The 17,700-nt window shown below is 42.9% G+C and overlaps 3 protein-coding genes across 5 annotated transcripts; 1 reads left to right on the forward strand and 2 right to left on the reverse strand.

Annotated features, from left to right (window-relative positions):
• Positions 1 to 3,472: 3,472 nt before the first annotated feature.
• Positions 3,473 to 6,024, reverse strand: LOC135491322 (major facilitator superfamily domain-containing protein 3-like). The gene is made up of 5 exons (XM_064777101.1): positions 5,926 to 6,024; positions 4,842 to 5,578; positions 4,488 to 4,635; positions 4,185 to 4,285; positions 3,473 to 3,899 (listed from the first exon to the last, which is right to left on the reverse strand). The coding sequence occupies exons 2-5, from the start codon at positions 5,569 to 5,571 to the stop codon at positions 3,574 to 3,576; spliced, it is 1,305 nt and encodes a 434-aa protein (XP_064633171.1). The 5' UTR covers positions 5,572 to 5,578; positions 5,926 to 6,024; the 3' UTR covers positions 3,473 to 3,573.
• Positions 6,025 to 6,238: 214 nt separating this feature from the next.
• LOC135491333 (ankyrin-2-like) lies at positions 6,239 to 12,940 on the forward strand. The gene is made up of 10 exons (XM_064777121.1): positions 6,239 to 6,390; positions 6,799 to 6,979; positions 7,120 to 8,350; positions 8,591 to 8,773; positions 8,946 to 9,080; positions 9,339 to 9,615; positions 9,967 to 10,955; positions 11,210 to 11,511; positions 11,655 to 11,894; positions 12,208 to 12,940. The coding sequence occupies exons 2-10, from the start codon at positions 6,812 to 6,814 to the stop codon at positions 12,439 to 12,441; spliced, it is 3,759 nt and encodes a 1,252-aa protein (XP_064633191.1). The 5' UTR covers positions 6,239 to 6,390; positions 6,799 to 6,811; the 3' UTR covers positions 12,442 to 12,940.
• A 344-nt stretch (positions 12,941 to 13,284) lies between these two features.
• LOC135491341 (HAUS augmin-like complex subunit 7) lies at positions 13,285 to 17,483 on the reverse strand. 3 transcript variants are annotated; one of them, XM_064777136.1, is made up of 10 exons: positions 17,423 to 17,483; positions 16,681 to 16,787; positions 16,365 to 16,441; positions 16,018 to 16,079; positions 15,520 to 15,638; positions 15,006 to 15,182; positions 14,677 to 14,776; positions 14,249 to 14,458; positions 13,921 to 14,023; positions 13,285 to 13,725 (listed from the first exon to the last, which is right to left on the reverse strand). In XM_064777136.1, exons 2-10 carry the CDS (start codon positions 16,731 to 16,733, stop codon positions 13,634 to 13,636), a joined length of 993 nt encoding a protein of 330 aa, XP_064633206.1. In that variant the 5' UTR covers positions 16,734 to 16,787; positions 17,423 to 17,483; the 3' UTR covers positions 13,285 to 13,633. The 3 variants fall into 3 exon arrangements, with proteins under 3 accessions (XP_064633206.1, XP_064633205.1, XP_064633204.1); XM_064777135.1 differs by having other exon boundaries at positions 17,344 to 17,477; XM_064777134.1 differs by lacking the exon at positions 17,423 to 17,483 and adding an exon at positions 17,184 to 17,332.
• Between the last annotated feature and the right edge of the window lie 217 nt (positions 17,484 to 17,700).

The raw sequence follows: 17,700 nt of genomic DNA on the forward strand, positions 1-17,700 counted from the left end.
TATTAATTTCTATGGAAGAAATCGATCGAAAGTGATTGATGCTCTGCACCGTTCTCTGTGCAGACATGCGATTTGGAGTGTTACTCCTAGTAACTGACCCACGAAGGCAGCAGAGGGGAGCGCGGCGTAAGTACGGGGCAGTCCATTGCGTCACTCCAAATTGGAACTCCGGGCGACTAGGCCGGTCCAATCTTCAGGAAAGCGAAGAAGTTTTCACAGCAAAGTTGATCGGTGCTCCGACGTCATCAGCATCATAACCCGGGCATATAATGTACCACCAACTGGACCAATGCGATATATCGCAGTCTCTGGCCGAGAACCAATAGTACCGAAGAATGGAATTCCACGCAAACATGAAATCAAATTGATTTTGCATTCACTATTTGCAATGGAAGTGTGTTCTAAGCTCTGAAACGGCGTTGTCGCTAAGCAAACATTCGGGTAATTTCCGTGCGCCAAAAGAGACATCACATTGAAAAACAACAATCGAAGTGATTATGATATTCGGTTTTGCTGAGAGATTGAAATTGCATTGATGATGTGCACAGGGCCGGGCTTCGATTTCAACATCCGTCCAGAAATGATGTCGAAATGACACCAGTTAGTATCCTAAGCTTCAGGCTTTTTATACTTCTTCGTTATATCGAGAGGCGGAGGATATTGAAAACAACTGGTGCCTGGACGGTTAAAGGGGTACGCTGGTCGTTGACGTATATTTACTGTTGGTCCAATTATAGATCTTCGCCAATTTCTGACACAAGTTTGGATTGTTGCTTCGTCAGCAAAAGGGATCGACCACTTAATATTAGGAACGGATGACCAGCGGAAATGGCTCGTCGAATGATTTTCCAGTATTTAACTCATTAGATTACTGTCCGCCAACTGGTTCTTCCAACTTTCAAGCGTCAAAAGTCACCATTTCACGCCAATTTGCCAACTTTGTTAGGTGTCTGGTTGGAATAATGATTTGGGAATTGGGCCCAATTATATTCAAAGTCAAATGACAAAATACGCCTAATCATCCTTTAAAAACACATTAAAGGGCATCGGACGACGCCATTGATCGACTTCAAACTCTTCGCGTGTGACCAACATCGGCCGCAAAAACCGTCTTTCAGAACAACTATGTTGCGTGCATAACCATTATATGACAAAAATAATAACTGTGGTAATTTGCAATCCACTTGGTGTTAATGGCAACAGGATGTGACGTCATCTTTGCAAACGTCTGCTAGCTGGTGGTGCATATTGGTCGCCGCGCAAATCAATCACGCACGGCAAGGTTTTCATGGAAACCCCATTTACATGCTGAGTTTCATAAACCTCATGCACCGGCGCGGCTTTCATGAAAACCAGGCCAATTAGATAAGGGGTCGAACCCCCCACCCCGACCCCTTCCCTGTAATCGCCCCTCAGTCAATCGCGAATCAATCTTAATTAATTGAACAATGGTTAATTCATAAAGTTACGTGCCTCTGCTTGGAAATAACTTCTTAATTGTTGAGAATATGCATCAGCGTGTTCATGCCGTATGTGCATGCAGGTTGCCAGTGCGTGGAGTGTGACGTTTCCCCAATGTCGGGTAGACTCCCGGGGCAGTCCATTTCGTCATACCATTCATCTCTTCTCATTACTTCTAGGGAGCCGTATCCGGGACGAGGCTAGTCCACTGCGTCTGGAGTGTAATGTTGGGCAGTCTGATTTATATCCAGTAGGCCTACACTCCCTAAGCAAAGGCGTCGGTCAAGTATTCATCCTCCAGAAAACAGTATTAGACTCATCTCATCTACTAAATACGACCTTGCAGACATCCACTGTGAAGGAGTGTAGCCTCGCCAATCACAGGTTTTAACCGCTGCGTACAGGAGGAGCGTAATTTTCGATTCAAAACCTATCCCAACTTCGGTGGGCCAGGTCTCCAACGACAACGAAAAAGACTTTCCCATCATCAGATTAACGTACCACGTCACGACAAAATTATGATAATTATGCAAGTACCCCCAAACCGTTGACAATGGGACGAAAAGCGGATTTATACTTTCACTAAAATGATAATCTGTAATCCCACAGCTCACGACATTGATTTTCGCATTGAATGTAAATTGAAAAGAAAAATCGAAGTCATTGGAATTTGCACAATTGGCGCATTAATGTCCATTTAATCCTCTATTTTAATATTGTCATTGCATGCCAGTGTGGCTGCGGCTGATAACTTGAGAAGTGATGGAAAGGTGATGGGGGTCGTGACAGACGCAGCAAATAACGCTGGATTATTTATCTTGCAGCAGCAGGGAGTTTAATTGGTGTAAATTTGATTGATCAAATTCACCAGTTCACACCATTAAAAGAGGGACGGGTGCGAAACGGTGTTGAAGCAGTCTTAATGTCCCTCCTGGGAAAAGTATCCGTCCCTACTATATGGGGACGGTTTATGATGTGGTTCTATAGAGACCCATGTCAGCTAATACCTCGGCCAATGAACACCGAAGATTCATTTATTCTCGACACTTTATCCCAGGACATGGAAAATTGTTACACCTAGCATTTGGTCAAACGGCTCCTGACTGATTTTACAGTTATTGTCTCGTTCAGGTTTTTGCCACTGCTGATACTAATTTGTAGTTTTAATAAAGCGAGACTGCCAGACAAACAAACCACCAGACAGACAAAGACACAGACAGATGAGAAGTTTGTGAGATGACGAAATTCCCTTTCCATCCAGCACCAACGAGGCAGGTTTTCAATGTGTGTGGCCTCACCTGGGCACAGCTGAACTGAATTCAATGGCGTTATGTGGTCCCAGATGCTCGAGCAGGGATCAAAAAGATTGCTTATTTTCGAGAAGGGTGGGGGGGGGGGGGGCGAATGCTTGGGCGACGACCTGGCCAAGCAGAGTCAGAGCCAACATACCATGCAGACCTACCGCCAATGTCAAACCAGTCCCGCACACCCTAAACTGGTCGGTCTGTTGGCCAATCGCACAACCAACTTGTAATACATGCTGGATGTCCAAAACTGGTCCTCCTACTAATGTCACAACCAGCTCTGCCATGCCCCTTGACTGAACACAGGTCCTACCGCCAATGTCAAACCAGTCCCGCACACCCTAAACTGGTCGGTCTGTTGGCCAATTGCACAACCAACTTGTAATAGATGGGAGACGTCCAAAACTGGTCCTCCCACTAATGTCACAACCAGTTCTGCCATGCCCCTTGACTGAACACAGGTCCTACTGCCAATGTCAAACCAGTCCCGCACACCCTAAACTGGTCGGTCTGTTGGCCAATTGCACAACCAACTTGTAATAGATGGGAGACGTCCAAAACTGGTCCTCCCACTAATGTCACAACCAGTCCTGTCCCAAACAAGTCTACCTGGCAATGCTCTACCTGCATAAATTCCACCACTGAGCAGTAACTAGAGAAACAAGTGATTGCACTAGTGAAGAGTACGACTATTTTATTGACTACCAAACCCATATAAATGTATTTATGTTAAATAATCAATGTTTATAATGCACAATCAATAGTCAGCACCTGATTGGGAATGTACCTCTTGCAGGCTCAACTCCTGTCACCTGGATTTATTATCAGATTTTGTATTCAATTCATGAATTTCTTTTAAAAAGTTTGGACATTGTTTCAAATAAGGATTAATGACAACAGACATAAATATGAAAAATAGATACATACTTTTGTAACCAAACAAATCTATTAATAGCCCTAATAAAGATGCAAAAGTCAGTTTTCCGAAAACCTCTAACGTGGCTAGTGTCGTGTAGTGTGTTCCTTGAATTTGGACAGGTGCATGCTGGGAGCACTGCATCATGAAGGTGAAGGTCGTCGTGGTGACAAGGCCGCTGATTATGAGGAGAGCATTCATGCAGATGACACCGAGGACTGGAAGACAAATAACAAGAAGTTAATAAGAATTTAGGGAAATTGGCCAGCTTGCGAGATCGGATGTGAACAGCATCAGTCCTGAAGAGTCAATCATCATGGACAATGGTGAAGCTGTAGATATAATCTCCAGTGAATTTGAATCCAGTCAACAGATTGCACTTTCTAACTCTCACTGAGCAAGGGAGTGGATTTGTTGGGCTGGCTGTTGAGGTGTCTTTCATTGTCTTGTTCACCAGAATTGGTAACATCTGTAATCTTAACCATAGCTAATTTGATACTCACAGAAGAAGCTGGGTCTCCAGAATGACACAAGGAGAAACATACTAGTCAGGGGTATCAGCTGGAGGAGGAAGAGATGCTGCAGAAACGAATGTGCAGCAACACTGAAAAATGAGCAGGAGAAGGCTGGATTCAGACCAATTTTCCCCCAGAGGACAAAGGCTGACATGTCCTGTTGAGCCAATAACATTCAAATGTACCTTTCTATCTTGATTTTACTGCATTTACCTATAGGCAACTCTATGCATCATTGCCATTTTAATCACACTACTTTAAAGATTAATGACTGAAATATCCAATACTTACTGGCACTTGGACAAGAGGAATCCAGCGAGAGCTGAGCCAAATATGGACGTGATCTGACCGAGGACTCCTACCCAGAACCCAATATCAGCAGACGATACGTTCTGGTCGACCATGTAGAGTGGAAATGAACTGAGGGCACCCTGCTCACCTGGAGAAACAGAAAAGAATGGACAATTAGTTGGTGCCACTTGTAATATTTCACACTCGTACAACGAATCTAGCAATATCAGGATACAATGAGGAAGTACAGGTATCAGAATTAACTGTGACAAAAATGCTTTAGGCCTAAACCTCATATGAGGTCTGTGATAGACATAGAGGAGAGAAGATGATCTCAACAATGTCTAAACTCACCTAACTTATAGATGAGCACGAATCCAAGTAACCATTTAGTTCCCTGTGGTTTCAGGACATCCCTAAGAATACCAAAGTATGACATGTCCTGCACTTGTAGCACCTTCATTTCCTGCATTCCTGAATCTTTCTCTGTTTGTCCTGCATTAGAATTTGCCTTTGTAAAGGCACTTGCATCTTTTAAACTCTGTGACGAGAACACAAACAAAACAGAGAGAAAATAAATCAAGGTCAACATCGTAAATAAAAGTTTCAACCCAATAATGTCCACCAGCCATAATAGAACGCCGCCTCCGATAATTGCACCGAATTTGTATCCCACAACTTGAGCCGTATTGCCTTGTCCGAGTTGGTTGGATGAGAGAATCTGAATAGCGATGCTGTCAACGGCGATGTCCTGTGTCGCCGTGAAGCAGTTTAATAAGAATAACAAGATACTGAGGGCGATGAGTTCTGCTTGGGAGAGGTAGGATGCGAAAGCACACGTCATGGCTAGCCCTGCCATACTCCAGATTAACCATTCACGCTTGGTCCCATACTTGTCAATAAAAGGTGCCCACAAAGCCTTACATAACCAAGGTATCAACAAGAGTTTGAAAAATGTCAGATTTGTTAGCGACATGCCGCTGGATCGGAGGTAGACTGGCAGAAAACGAGATTGGAGGCCATATGGAATGCCTTGCACAAAATACAGGAAACTCAACAGGAGGATGTTCTTGGATGGAACCATCTTCGACCTGCAATGCAAAAAGATATTATTTCGTTAGTGACAGTTTATTCAAAATTATGCAAGGCCGAGGGACACTGTGAGACAGTTTCTCCTTCTTCTTTATTAAAACAATTATTTTCATTTTCAACAAGGCACCACAAAGCACCAAAAGGGCAACAGAAGAACAACTGGCTGAACCAATTAGCAAACCCAATCTGACAGGGAAACCAATTAGCTAGTCTAACTGATATCCAACAGATGGCAGCACTCAAACCTAAATCAGAATTTCACTTTTAATTCACAATTGTCACAAGAAATTAAAACTGTAAAGTGTTATTACTGGTATTGAGGGATTCGTTAAAACTTGCCCTTTACCTTTACACTAGATATTTTGCTTTAAGATGTTTTAAAATGGACAGATTTGCTAAAAATCAGCTGCAAATTTGCCACATTTAATTTTTTTGCTATTTTCGGTTATGTCGCTACACTTTTGTAGTCGAACTAAATCTACCTTGAAATATTTATTTATATGGCTTAATTTTGCCTAATTCAACTAATTAGTTATCAAAATAAAGTCATTTTATATTCTATGATACTGCTTTTAATACTTATTCAGCTGTTTATAAGACTTAAGTTTGAATTGGAAGTAATTTTTGCAACACCATCACTAATGTCAACAAATGACAAAATTGCTGAAGATAATGCAATGTGACCTGCCCTTCAACCATGATATATTGCGTGCTTTGCGAAATGTCACTCCCAGATCTTGACATGGTTGATACATGAAGTTCAAAGGAGAAGCATAGGACGGAGCTTAGGCAGTTTACTTTCTTTGTTGAGGTAGTTTGAAGGCGTTTTCTTGGCAGATTAGTTTTGGCAGCATTTTTTCATACATGTATTTTCAATTTTCATTCACCTGACCAGGCATCTGTATGGTATCTTCGATAGTCCAGGGTAACACGACCAGTCAGGTAACACGACCACCCCGGTACCAAGACCACTGGAAAACCTAATCATGCATTTTGTCCCCGGGCTTTCACACTTCACTAATGCGACCTACCCAGTAACGCGACCATTCAACCTTAGACCCATGAGTGGTGGTGTTACCAGGGTTCCACTGTATATTTTTGTGATTTTGTTATCCTCACTTCTTTGAGGGGATGATTACACGTCATGAAATCATTGCTCACTTGTCTAGATTAAGTAAGATGCCAAATAGTAAACTTTATCCTCTATCATCTCTTCCAGGTACTGACCCAGCATGGCTGCTGAAGACGGACCTCCATTCTCTCTCGATGCATTCATTAGTGATCTGGATGCTGCTTTACACAAGACATCTGATGACACTCTCGCTGCTGCAATCCTGTCACAGGATTTAGTAACTGTTAAAGTAAAATGGAAGAATGAGTCTCTTTACTACACACATCCAGTAAGTATGAAACATGAAACATAAAGACATCACAAATTCTCAAATTGATCTACAAATTTCTAGTCTTGAACAAAGGAACCTTTTAAACATCGCAAATTCTTGAATTAACAACATTCATATTGTGTTCTTATCTTCCGCAGGGCACAGGCCTGTCATATCTCCAGTTGGCAGTCACCAGGGGCAACCTAGATGTCGTTACCTTTCTCATCAAAGCAGGAGCAGACGTCAACTACATGGCCTACAAACCAAACAAATACACCAACCTATCCTGTTTGCATTTGGCTGTCAGCTTTGCCTGCAGGCCTGAAGTCTTTGAATGTCTCTTCAATGCCGGCTGTGACACTGAGACCCACCTGTTGATAGATTCTAGTACTAGCCTGAATGGCTTGACGCCACTACACATAGCAATACTTCGCAATGACGTGGACTCATTTGACCTATTATTGGACAAAGCTGTCCTAAACGTGCAAACTCTAGGTGGTTACTCGCCGTTACATCTGACTGCCATGGTGGATAACAACGCTATGATGACGACCCTGCTCAAACTGGACATCATAAAACAGGTCTATGCTAACAATGGTGCTACTGCTCTTTACACAGCAGCTAAACATGGGTCTTCAAAGGTCTTGAAAATTCTATTAGGAAATGGTTACAGCGTTGAGAAAAGGGTTACAGGAGGTCTTACCCCATTACATGCCGCAGTCCTGAAAGGTTCATCAGCCTGTGTGGCTGCGTTGTGCGAAGCTGGTTGTGATGTGGAGCCAGTGGCATCTGCCGTCAACCACAAGGGGAAGCTCTTGAAGGGTGCAGATGCCTTGAGGGATGCAACTCCTCTCCATTTTGCAGTACATAAAGGCCATCTGCAGTGTGTAGAAATATTGTTAAAGAATCATGCAAATCCGACAACCGTTTGCTGGAAAAAGAAAAAAGACGAAAACTTGAGTCCGCTTCATTTGGCTGTGATAAACAATTCCGTCCAGATTGCGGAGTTACTTCTCAAACATGATGCGGATATCAATGCAGAGAATAACGTTGGATTGACACCGTTACTTTGTGCCGTCATATTGAAAAGGACAGACATGGTGGAGTTTCTGTTGAAGCAGGATCGCGTTGGTGTCAATAAATGTATTCATGGCTCGACCTCTTCTCCGTTGATCTATGCCATTAGTCATGAACTAGAAAAGATAGCTCTGCTGCTTATCCAGCATCCAAATATCCAGTTGAATCAGCGAGTTGTTTTTGAAGAAAAGGATGGTGATTTGCATCGTGAGGTCACACTGATACATATCGCGCTCATCTTGGGTCAGACGAGGATTGTGGAGGCTTTAATCAAGTATGGAGCAGACGTCAGGCACAAAATAAACTTCAATGGTAAGGACAGAAATCTGCTGAGAATTTCCCGATCTTTTCTTGGTGAATCAAGTAATTAAGACCTGTCTTGGTGACTTGGTCGATTAAAAATCCTCTCAAAATAACTTGATGCCGCGAGAGACACAGTTTGTCATCTCTCTGAACCCCTCTACCCTCTCAAAGACAAAAAGTCCTAACCTCTGGCAAAACTTTAAGAATCAGGTTCAAGTGAAAACTAATACGCTTTGCTTTAAATTTCAGATGGTGAAGAGCTTAATGTCTCCCTCATGCATAACGTCTCACGATATCATCGCAATGACATGATCAAGATACTGGCTGTTGCTGGAACGCCGCTGGATTCGCAGACCAATGAGGGAATCACTCCACTAATGATGGCGGTCGAAGGTCCCAACATCGAATTGATGAAGTTCCTTCTCGAAAAAGGTTAACATGATTTTCAGTTCACATGTTTTAGTGCACCAGGCTGATAATCAGAAGTTTGTCGCTGCAACTCTCAGATCACTGTTGTTCCATCTATATTTCCTCAAGAAAGACACTTAACCCTACAGGAAAGTAGAATTGCATTTCCTTATCAATTTTTACCATTTCTCTCCAGGCGCAGATGTGAATTTACAGGACGAAACCCATGACATGACGGCCCTGATGCGGACAGCTGAAGACGGACTCATTCAGGCGACAAGACTTCTCCTCAATACCAGGAGATGTGACCTTGACATTCAAGATGATGAAGGTGAACTTAGTGTGGCCATTTGAAGCAAAGTTCAGAAGTGAAAATGCACATTGCAATACACAGACGAGGTTTGTCCTGCAAAAGATACTCTCATCAAAAATGTCAAAGTATGAAATATCTTAGAACACCGAGTTTGCCAAAATCAGAAAACACTTGACCATGAAGAGTAATTTGAAGCAAAAGACTGACTAACTTTACGAGCCAATTTCAACCAATCGTGAAATGGCCTACAGAATGACCCAACTCTTCTCTCTCTAGGTCTGACAGCACTCCATTCAGCCTTGACTTACGGCAATGAAGTTGTTGCTCACATGTTAATCGATCACGGAGCAGACGTCAATCTGAAGAGTGGCCGAGTTGCAGACCGGGACAGACTCACACCACTCGTTCTGGCCATCGAGTACTCAGACGTGAGGATGGTGCGGCGTCTGCTGGAGAAGGGGGCAGATCCAAACGGTCGGTTCATGAGAGACTTCACGCCACTGCACCTGGCCGCCCAATTGAACAAGGTTCAAGAGGTTAAAGATCTCTTGAGGTATCTACAGTTATTATTGTCAATGTTGCGTTATCTTTTTATGTGTGTTTACATGTGCCTCTATGGTTGGTCACCAATAAGAATTACCGACGTCTTCGGCCAGAGATGGAGAGTCTATCTCAAGCTACTCCTGTTTCTCATGACGTCTTTTGCTTCCACTCGTTAACTTGCAATGAGGTGCAAAAAATCTTGGTCTGAAATCTTATTCAAAATAAGTAAGAATTTTAAAAGTAAAGTGTCCTGCCCAGTGTCACAAGCAATGAGTAAGTGCCTGGTAGGAGACCATGATAGCAAAAATCATCCCGCCATCTTTACCAATTGAGAAAGAATTGCATCGGTTTGTTATTTCAGGTTTGGAGCCAAAATCAACGTTGAATCGACAAGAGGTGAAACACCGATCCATTTCGCTCTTTATTTTGAAGCAATGGGTGCGGCTGAAGTGTTAATCCGTCGCGGCGCCCAACTCATGGCAAACGGAGAGATCGCTCGTTATCTGAAGGGTACCGTGATTCATTACGCTGCATATAAAGGACAAACAGAAATGGTGGATCTACTCGCCGATTTCGGCGCAGAGATATACTCGAGTGGTGAATCCAGTATCGCACGCGATGTGTCACCTCTTTGGTTTGCCTCTCGTGGCTCAGCAGATCAGTCGTTGGAGTGCTTTAAGAAATTGATCCGTCTCGGCTGCGATGTGAGTGCTCGCACAGATGATGGTACACCTGTGGCGTGTGAGGTTTTCAGGAACGCAGCTGATTCTGTAAATGAAAATAGGGTTAAACTGCTGTTAAGACATGGCGCAGATATTGGGGGCCCTGGCGCACTGACTATGCATCCGAGCCCAACGTTGTTACGTCTTCTCATTCAGGCTGGGATTGATGTGAAAAGTGGATTAGATTTCATTGGTGAGGTGATCCCTCATCAAGCTATAGCCAAATCTGAGAATCCAGATTGCTTAAGACTTGTGAATACATTCGGTTGTGAACTTGATGATCTAGATATAAATGGGTTGAGTGCTCTGCATATCGCAGCTGCATTTGGTAGGGTTGAGACTGTGACATACCTTGTCAATTGCGGTGCCGATATAAACTTAAGGGTGAAATCCTATTTCACACTCCGGAATGCTACCCCACTTCATATCGCTGCCTGGAAGGGATATGAGGACGTTATAGTGAAACTTATGGAGGCTGGTTGTGATTTCAATGCAGTCTGTGGTTTAGAGGCAAACAATGACCTTGAGAATGTCACAGCACTTCATATCACGGCCTGGAACGCTTCAAATGATGATATGGCACAGTTCCTCCTGGGTCATTCTGACCCAAATCTACAGAACTCGGCAGGTGAGCAGTCAGGCAAAGATTGTCAATCGAGCAATTTGTATCAAGCATTTTTGCGTTTTTGCATTGCAGATATCAAGAAAATTTGTGGCCGGTTAAATGAGAACCTAATTGAAATGACTTTTACGAAGTTGTCAAAAGCCTCAATTAAAAGTATGCAAAAATTGTAGTCTCACAAAAACTGTGAAAGAAAATTGATGGGAATATTTCTGGATTTATGATATTTGTTAAAAACTGACTCTACTTTACTTCTTCAGGTGAAACGGCTCTTTTCATGGCAGTGTCAAGGGGGAACATTGGTGTTTTCCGCGCGTTAATGGGGGCCGGGTGCTACTTTGATGTCGGCACACACTTACTGATGACACCATTGATTCAGGCAGTCAAAGGTGGCGAGATGGAAATGGTTGAGGAGCTCATTCAAGCAGGATGTAACGTCAATGCAGAGGCGATGCTGTCGCAGGATGATGATGAGACCGGTGACGACATTATAGCGGACTTCACTGCCCTCCATGTCGCTGCGGAGAAGGGATTTTCTTCGATTGTCAAGATGCTGATTGAGGTGAGTGTGAAATCACAGAGTGAAACAAAGTTAATTAGCCTAAACGTAAAAGATTTCCTCGGGCTTGACATATCGATATTGATTTCACTTGATGGGTTGACAAACATGATGATAATTCACCACTTTACGTTGACACATTTCAGGCTGGTGCTTGGCTTGATGCCAAAGAGACACGAGGGGGGGTTGGTGGATACACCCCCCTCCACTGTGCAGTCGTCAAGTCGCACGGAGATGTCATCGCCATCCTAGCCAAGGCGGGCTGCGACATTAACGCTCAGCTGGACAGCGGTTGGTCGGCACTCCATCTCAGTGCGAAGGAGAACAATATGGATGTGGTCAAACAGCTGGTCAACCTCGGAATTGACCCGATGCTAGTCACCCTGGTAAATATTTCAGTTGACAACACACAATGACCAAGGCCCATTGTGTCGTGAGACAGCAGGGGGTATGTGCTTGAAGCTCAAACTGTGAACTGGTTAAAAAATGTGAGGCCTCTCCTGGAGTTTCCAAGATCAGAAAAGTAGGACAGGGTGGCAAATGTGTCGATGGCACAGATTTGTCCATATGTGCTGCATCTGGAGAAGCGTTCGTTTTGTAGAGAAGACAAGGAGGAAACCATTCAGAGTTACATTCGGAACACAATTAGCATAGCTAGTTTGTATTTTTTCTCATTATTTCCATCTTCTGTCCATCTAGGGTGAAGGGCGAACTGCTTCGGAATTCTCCCATAATGCCGAGTTAACAAGCCTGCTTGTCGGATACGAAGCGTCTTGGAAGCACAAACACCAGCGGCGAACGGTGAAGAGTCGGCTGAGTCTCCAACGTCGTATCAGCATGAAGGTCATGGAAGAGTTTAGCACGGATGACTATGATGCAGCCGCCTCGAGTGGGGTAGTTGTAGAGGGTGCGCCAGCTGAGGGTAGTGGTTGAATTTACATAAAGTAAGACGATATGCAGGAGCCATTGGGCCTGATTAAGATTCATTGAGTGGTTGATAGGGGTCTCTGCTACGAAGTTGCAGCCAGCTCTCTATTAATGTGTTGTGTGTGCAAAGTATTTGTTAAACGATTGCATCAGAAGTACTGCAGTGCATTAGCAATGTACAGCATAGCAAGGATATTTTGGTGAATTGAGTTTGTCACTCAGGTAGAGACATTTAGTTGGGAGGCACTCATTCAGATTTGAGTCTTGTGTTCACTTTCTGGAGTCCCCAATGTGCCATGAACATGTAATTTATTTGTATTTGTACTCATTTTGATGTTATTGTTCATAGTTTCTAATATGTCCCATAGAGAGTTACAGAAATCCTTTCCTAACATGTTTTACTCCTTGGAGGACATTGAATCTGCATCGCATGGTTGACAGAAATCGGAACAAAAACGGTCAAGCTTATTTTTATAAACGACTTCATGTACCACTATGATTAAAATGTGATGAATAAATAAGTTTATTTTCTTATAACAGTGTGTCAATCTCTTCTTTATGCGGAGACACTACCGTTTCTTTAACTTGATGGAGGATTTAGAGAACATCCAGGTCCTAGTCTCTAGAGGATAACACCTCCTACGTCTAGGTATATGTCGTGCATTGTGAAGATGGATGACTTGCTTGACAGCACATGGCAGGCCATCCTCTCAATCGGATCAATATGTCACTAGAAGTGGATCCGGATATCCGTCCACTAGCATGCCAGATTGTTGATTACCTTAGTCCTGAACTAAAAAGTGAAACAACAGTGTCATTCATAATGAAAATGTTTATTTTTGATCACCACTGATTATTGGCACATACAAAGTTTATATACAAATCTATTTACACAAGACAGTACATGTAAATATCAACATTTCGTGATACAAGAACCTAGTCCTGTGACCATGTTGACATGGCATCGGTGACTGCCTTGGTTGACAACACTTTATAATGTCATCTCTTCATTTCAAGAGAAGATTCAATGATGACAGTTTTCAAATGACTGATATTCAAAGAGAGATATTCAAAGGTCACTGTCCATTCCTTTATTATCAGTTTTAACGATTCCTAAGAATTCGTCAAACAGTAAAGAAACGCCTGTTTCTCACTCGACCCCGGACTCATGGCAGTGTTCAGCTGAATTGACGACCTTTCAGGGCAAACTTTCTGATCCTCTGATAATCGTCTCGTCAAGGATGTTGATGACATCTTGAAATGTATCGCACGTGGCTTGGCTGATGTTGGCTGCAAAAGTAGACACGAGGTTAAGGTAAGATTATGAACATAACATTCTTAATGATGTACAAATCTGCTCGAGGGTGCCAATGGGTTATGTAAAGTAAGTCATTGACACAACTCATTCGATGTGTTTGAATCACACTATTTGTGTGATCAGTGATAACATTTTGTGCACATTCATAGTGTCAAAACTCTCCTTACCTAAATTGTTACTTTTTTCTGTTGGCATATTCTTTAAAGCGTCCCTGGTTTTGCCACACATGGCAACATAGCCTCCCCTCACCGTACTGAGACTTTGTAGCACCTGTAAGAAATGAACAGATTAGGCCTCCTTTCTATAACCTGTCACAGGTTCATGGTTCTTGGAGGCATTACATTACGGTTTAGGGAACCAGGTCTTCCAGATATCCCTTGCATATATTGTACAAGCAAGACTAGTGCTAATGCACTGACCTGATAGAATCATAGGTAGAGAGTACCTGGTCTACCTGGCTCGTACCTATAGTCCCCCTTTAATTTGACAACTTACCGATGTGAATATCTGGAGCAGGCCACAGACTCTCTTGAACGCGGGTCCGAGCTGTGAGAGCTGAGGAGCAGACTTGTTACACCAATGATGCATCTCGTTCTCAAAACAATACGAGAAGCCAGTCACCAACTGCGATAGTTCCGACAGCAGGAGTTTCAACGTCCGGCCCATTTTCTCATCCATTTGAGGGTCAACAGTAGGGTAGGGGAACTGGAAGGGAATGAAAACCTAGGGTAGTATAGATCCTTCCCACCAGATAGCAGGACTGACCTGAACTCTTTACCCTCCGCCAACAAATGAGAGTTTGGCTTGAGATGGCCAATATAATGCATGTCATATGCAGAAGATATGATGATCATTTGGTCATTTCAGTAAAACAGAGATTTTAAGGTATTCAGATATTGATATAAAATCAACAAGTTTCTCACCTTCTTTTTCAATTGGTCCAATATTTCAATCATTCGTTCGAGATCCTGAGAAACACTGTTGGCGTCTTTCACTAACTGTTTGATGTCTGGTAGCGGAAGGCTGCAAAAAAACACACATCAATCTCAACATTTTCTCTCCAGATTTTTCTGTTTGAAAGTGACATGCAGACAACAATTCTGTTGCAAATTTTATGCTATCACAATGTACAACAGAGCCCCTCTTGTCCTGATTAATGAGGTCAAATTGAATGAACACTGCCTGTTCTGGACGAGAGTTTGCGTTGACATTGGCCTTCAAGAGAAAAAAAGTAAGTGTCTCGTGTACTTACTTCTTATCTCCAGGTTTGTAGCCGTTCTCCTTCCATTGTTTCTCAATCATGCGGACGAGGTCAGGTGGGTAGAGATTCGACTTGGCGGGAAAAAGTGATGTCACATCCTCCTTCTCAGCCAGTGAGTCAATGAACTGGCAATCTTTGATGAACTGTTCATTCAGGGACATGGAATCACTGGAAAGATAGAAGGAACACATCAACTGATTGAGGGTACATGACCTGGTGGGTACCAACTTTTAATTTGGTGGGGAAAAGTGATGTCACAATCCTCCTTGTGTGCTCAGAAGTCAATGAATTTGTCAATGAGAAGTAACTTCTCCTCCTTATCAATTTGGCAGTCTAGGAACCGACAATCTCTGATGAAATGTTGAACGATACAATATCAACATTGTTTCCTACCTTTTCAAGTAACAATTCTGACAATATTTGCGGAGGGCATTCTTATTATAATACATGGCATACTTGGGGGATTCTTGCATGTCAAAACCTGCCTGGGTTGTGCGATTCTTACCTGACAACACGTGGGTCCTGCATGGCTTTGGTGTGTGGGTCTGCAGCAGAGTCCATGATGCACACTGTGTCTAGCAAGCGGTCCATAAACACAGTCTGTTTGGAGACTGATGCAACACCCTGAGTATGAGAGGAAAACATTTTATAACAGATCTCCAGGGATGAAAATACTTTAGACAGGTCTGAGGGCAGGACATTCGAGAGATAAAGTGAATGACTATCCTCACTTATAAATATAGATTGTAAATTCTTCTACCTACATGTATATCGTAGGGGCACGGTTGTGAAAACATGTAACAGTACTGTTGAGTATCTGTTGCCGAGATCAATGCCATGATAATGATTTCCCACGATGGTGGAGAATTGAAATGTTTGAGCCGAATAATAGCAGTTTCAATGAAGACATTTGTAAGGCCTTTACCTAGTCATCCGTTCAGCACGAGGCCCACCAAGGGAATAGGAAGTTTCCAATGAGCAGCGTGTGCTTGACCTTACTCACCCGAATTAAGTCGATGTCGTCCTTATGACACAAACCCAAAGTAGATGCAACAACCAGAATTCCTGAAACACAACATATAAAGCTGCTTTGAATAGCCAGTATAATAATATTTCTGTCCTAGTGCAGAAGGTATCTTTTGAAATCATCCCCTCGGCTTATAGCTAGGCTTTATTGAACGAGGTGGGGCCATTTTCCCTTGTCCGGGTCTCGCTGCGCTGACCGAAACAAACACCCTAAACATGTCATCAGGAGTGACAGCCCTCCACCCCCCGGTCATCTGACATGTCAGATGTCAATCACTAATCATTAAAAACATTGCAAATAAACATGCACTCAAGACTTCATACTTTTGATTCTCGATTCCGAGATTCCTTCATGGGATGAATATTGTGCCTCAATCATGTTGTTGAGTCGACTGTCAATCCTGCAAGATAATGATAAAAATAGCCTTATATTTCAAATTCCCCTCCTGTGGAAGATTCAAGAAGTGTATCCAACTCATCAAATGCCAAAAAAAGCTCAGAAAGTTTGTCATGCGTCAGACAAATTTGATGACACGTCCCTTGCACAAGACAAAATTTTCTCCAAGATCTGGATTGGCTGTGATTGTAACGTCAGGATTGCAGTGCCATCTACCACTTCAATCAAGTTGAAATTCTTTACCTCGCAAAAAGCCACTGAAGAAGACGCATTCTCTGTTCTCCAGGTTTGAACATAAGCTCTGTGATCCAGGACGGATCAACATCTTCTGTGTACGGGCAACCCAGATCCTGAAAAAAGAACCAGTCAGACATAATCCCGACATGCATCACTGGCACTGAAATCTCATCTGTCAGTGTCACTGTCACAAGTGTCAGTCAGTGGATTGGCATGGGCCATGGCCGGCTCAAAATAAACCTAGCCAGACACCGACAGGCCGAGGTCCTGGACTCCTGGCTTTGCAATCCTGCGCTGAGAAAAGAAGAGACATACAGGCTCCTGAAAATATTAAATTTGAACATGAATCATGGAATGTGACAGTACAGAGTGCAGTCATTTCTTTTGGGACATCCTGTATTTAATAGTGTTTTTCACGAAAACATGAAAAAAATTCGTTGAAAAGAAGCAGTTTCCGACACTTTCTAGAAAGCAAAAATTAAATGTATTGAAACTTTTTGAGAACATACATAGAGCCGATTCTTAAACGAATGTGCAAGTCTTGTTTCCTTCATGTCTTTGCCTGTTCTTTCGGGGGTTTTGAGTGGAGGGGAAAACATGTTTACTGGATTTTTTTCGTCGTTGGTTGTTTTTGTCGTTAAATGGTAGGATCTAGGGATTGGTGCGCACCCTGCATGATCTGTACGGCCACGGTCACTTTGTGATTTCATGTAATCGTTACACATTCTTTATGTATTTCATCACTCACACAACGTAGTGAGTGTAATGGTTAGGTATGTATAAAGTGTAAACAAAATTCAAATATCCATTTGAAAAAATTTGTGCAGACCCATGACAATTCTGGTTCCGGTACAGTTTGTCGCATTCCAGATGGGCCGCGCGTTGGCCGAGCTTGCATTCACGACGCACCGCACCCACAGTTACAACGTCGGACGTGATTCCCATTGTTTCCTTCCTCGTGACGCAATTATTTCATGACGTTATGAGCCATTGACCATTCACACAAGTAGATTTATTCACACCGGC

The sequence above is a fragment of the Lineus longissimus genome, chromosome 7 (assembly GCF_910592395.1).
Source record: "Lineus longissimus chromosome 7, tnLinLong1.2, whole genome shotgun sequence".
Lineage (NCBI taxonomy): Eukaryota > Metazoa > Nemertea > Pilidiophora > Heteronemertea > Lineidae > Lineus > Lineus longissimus.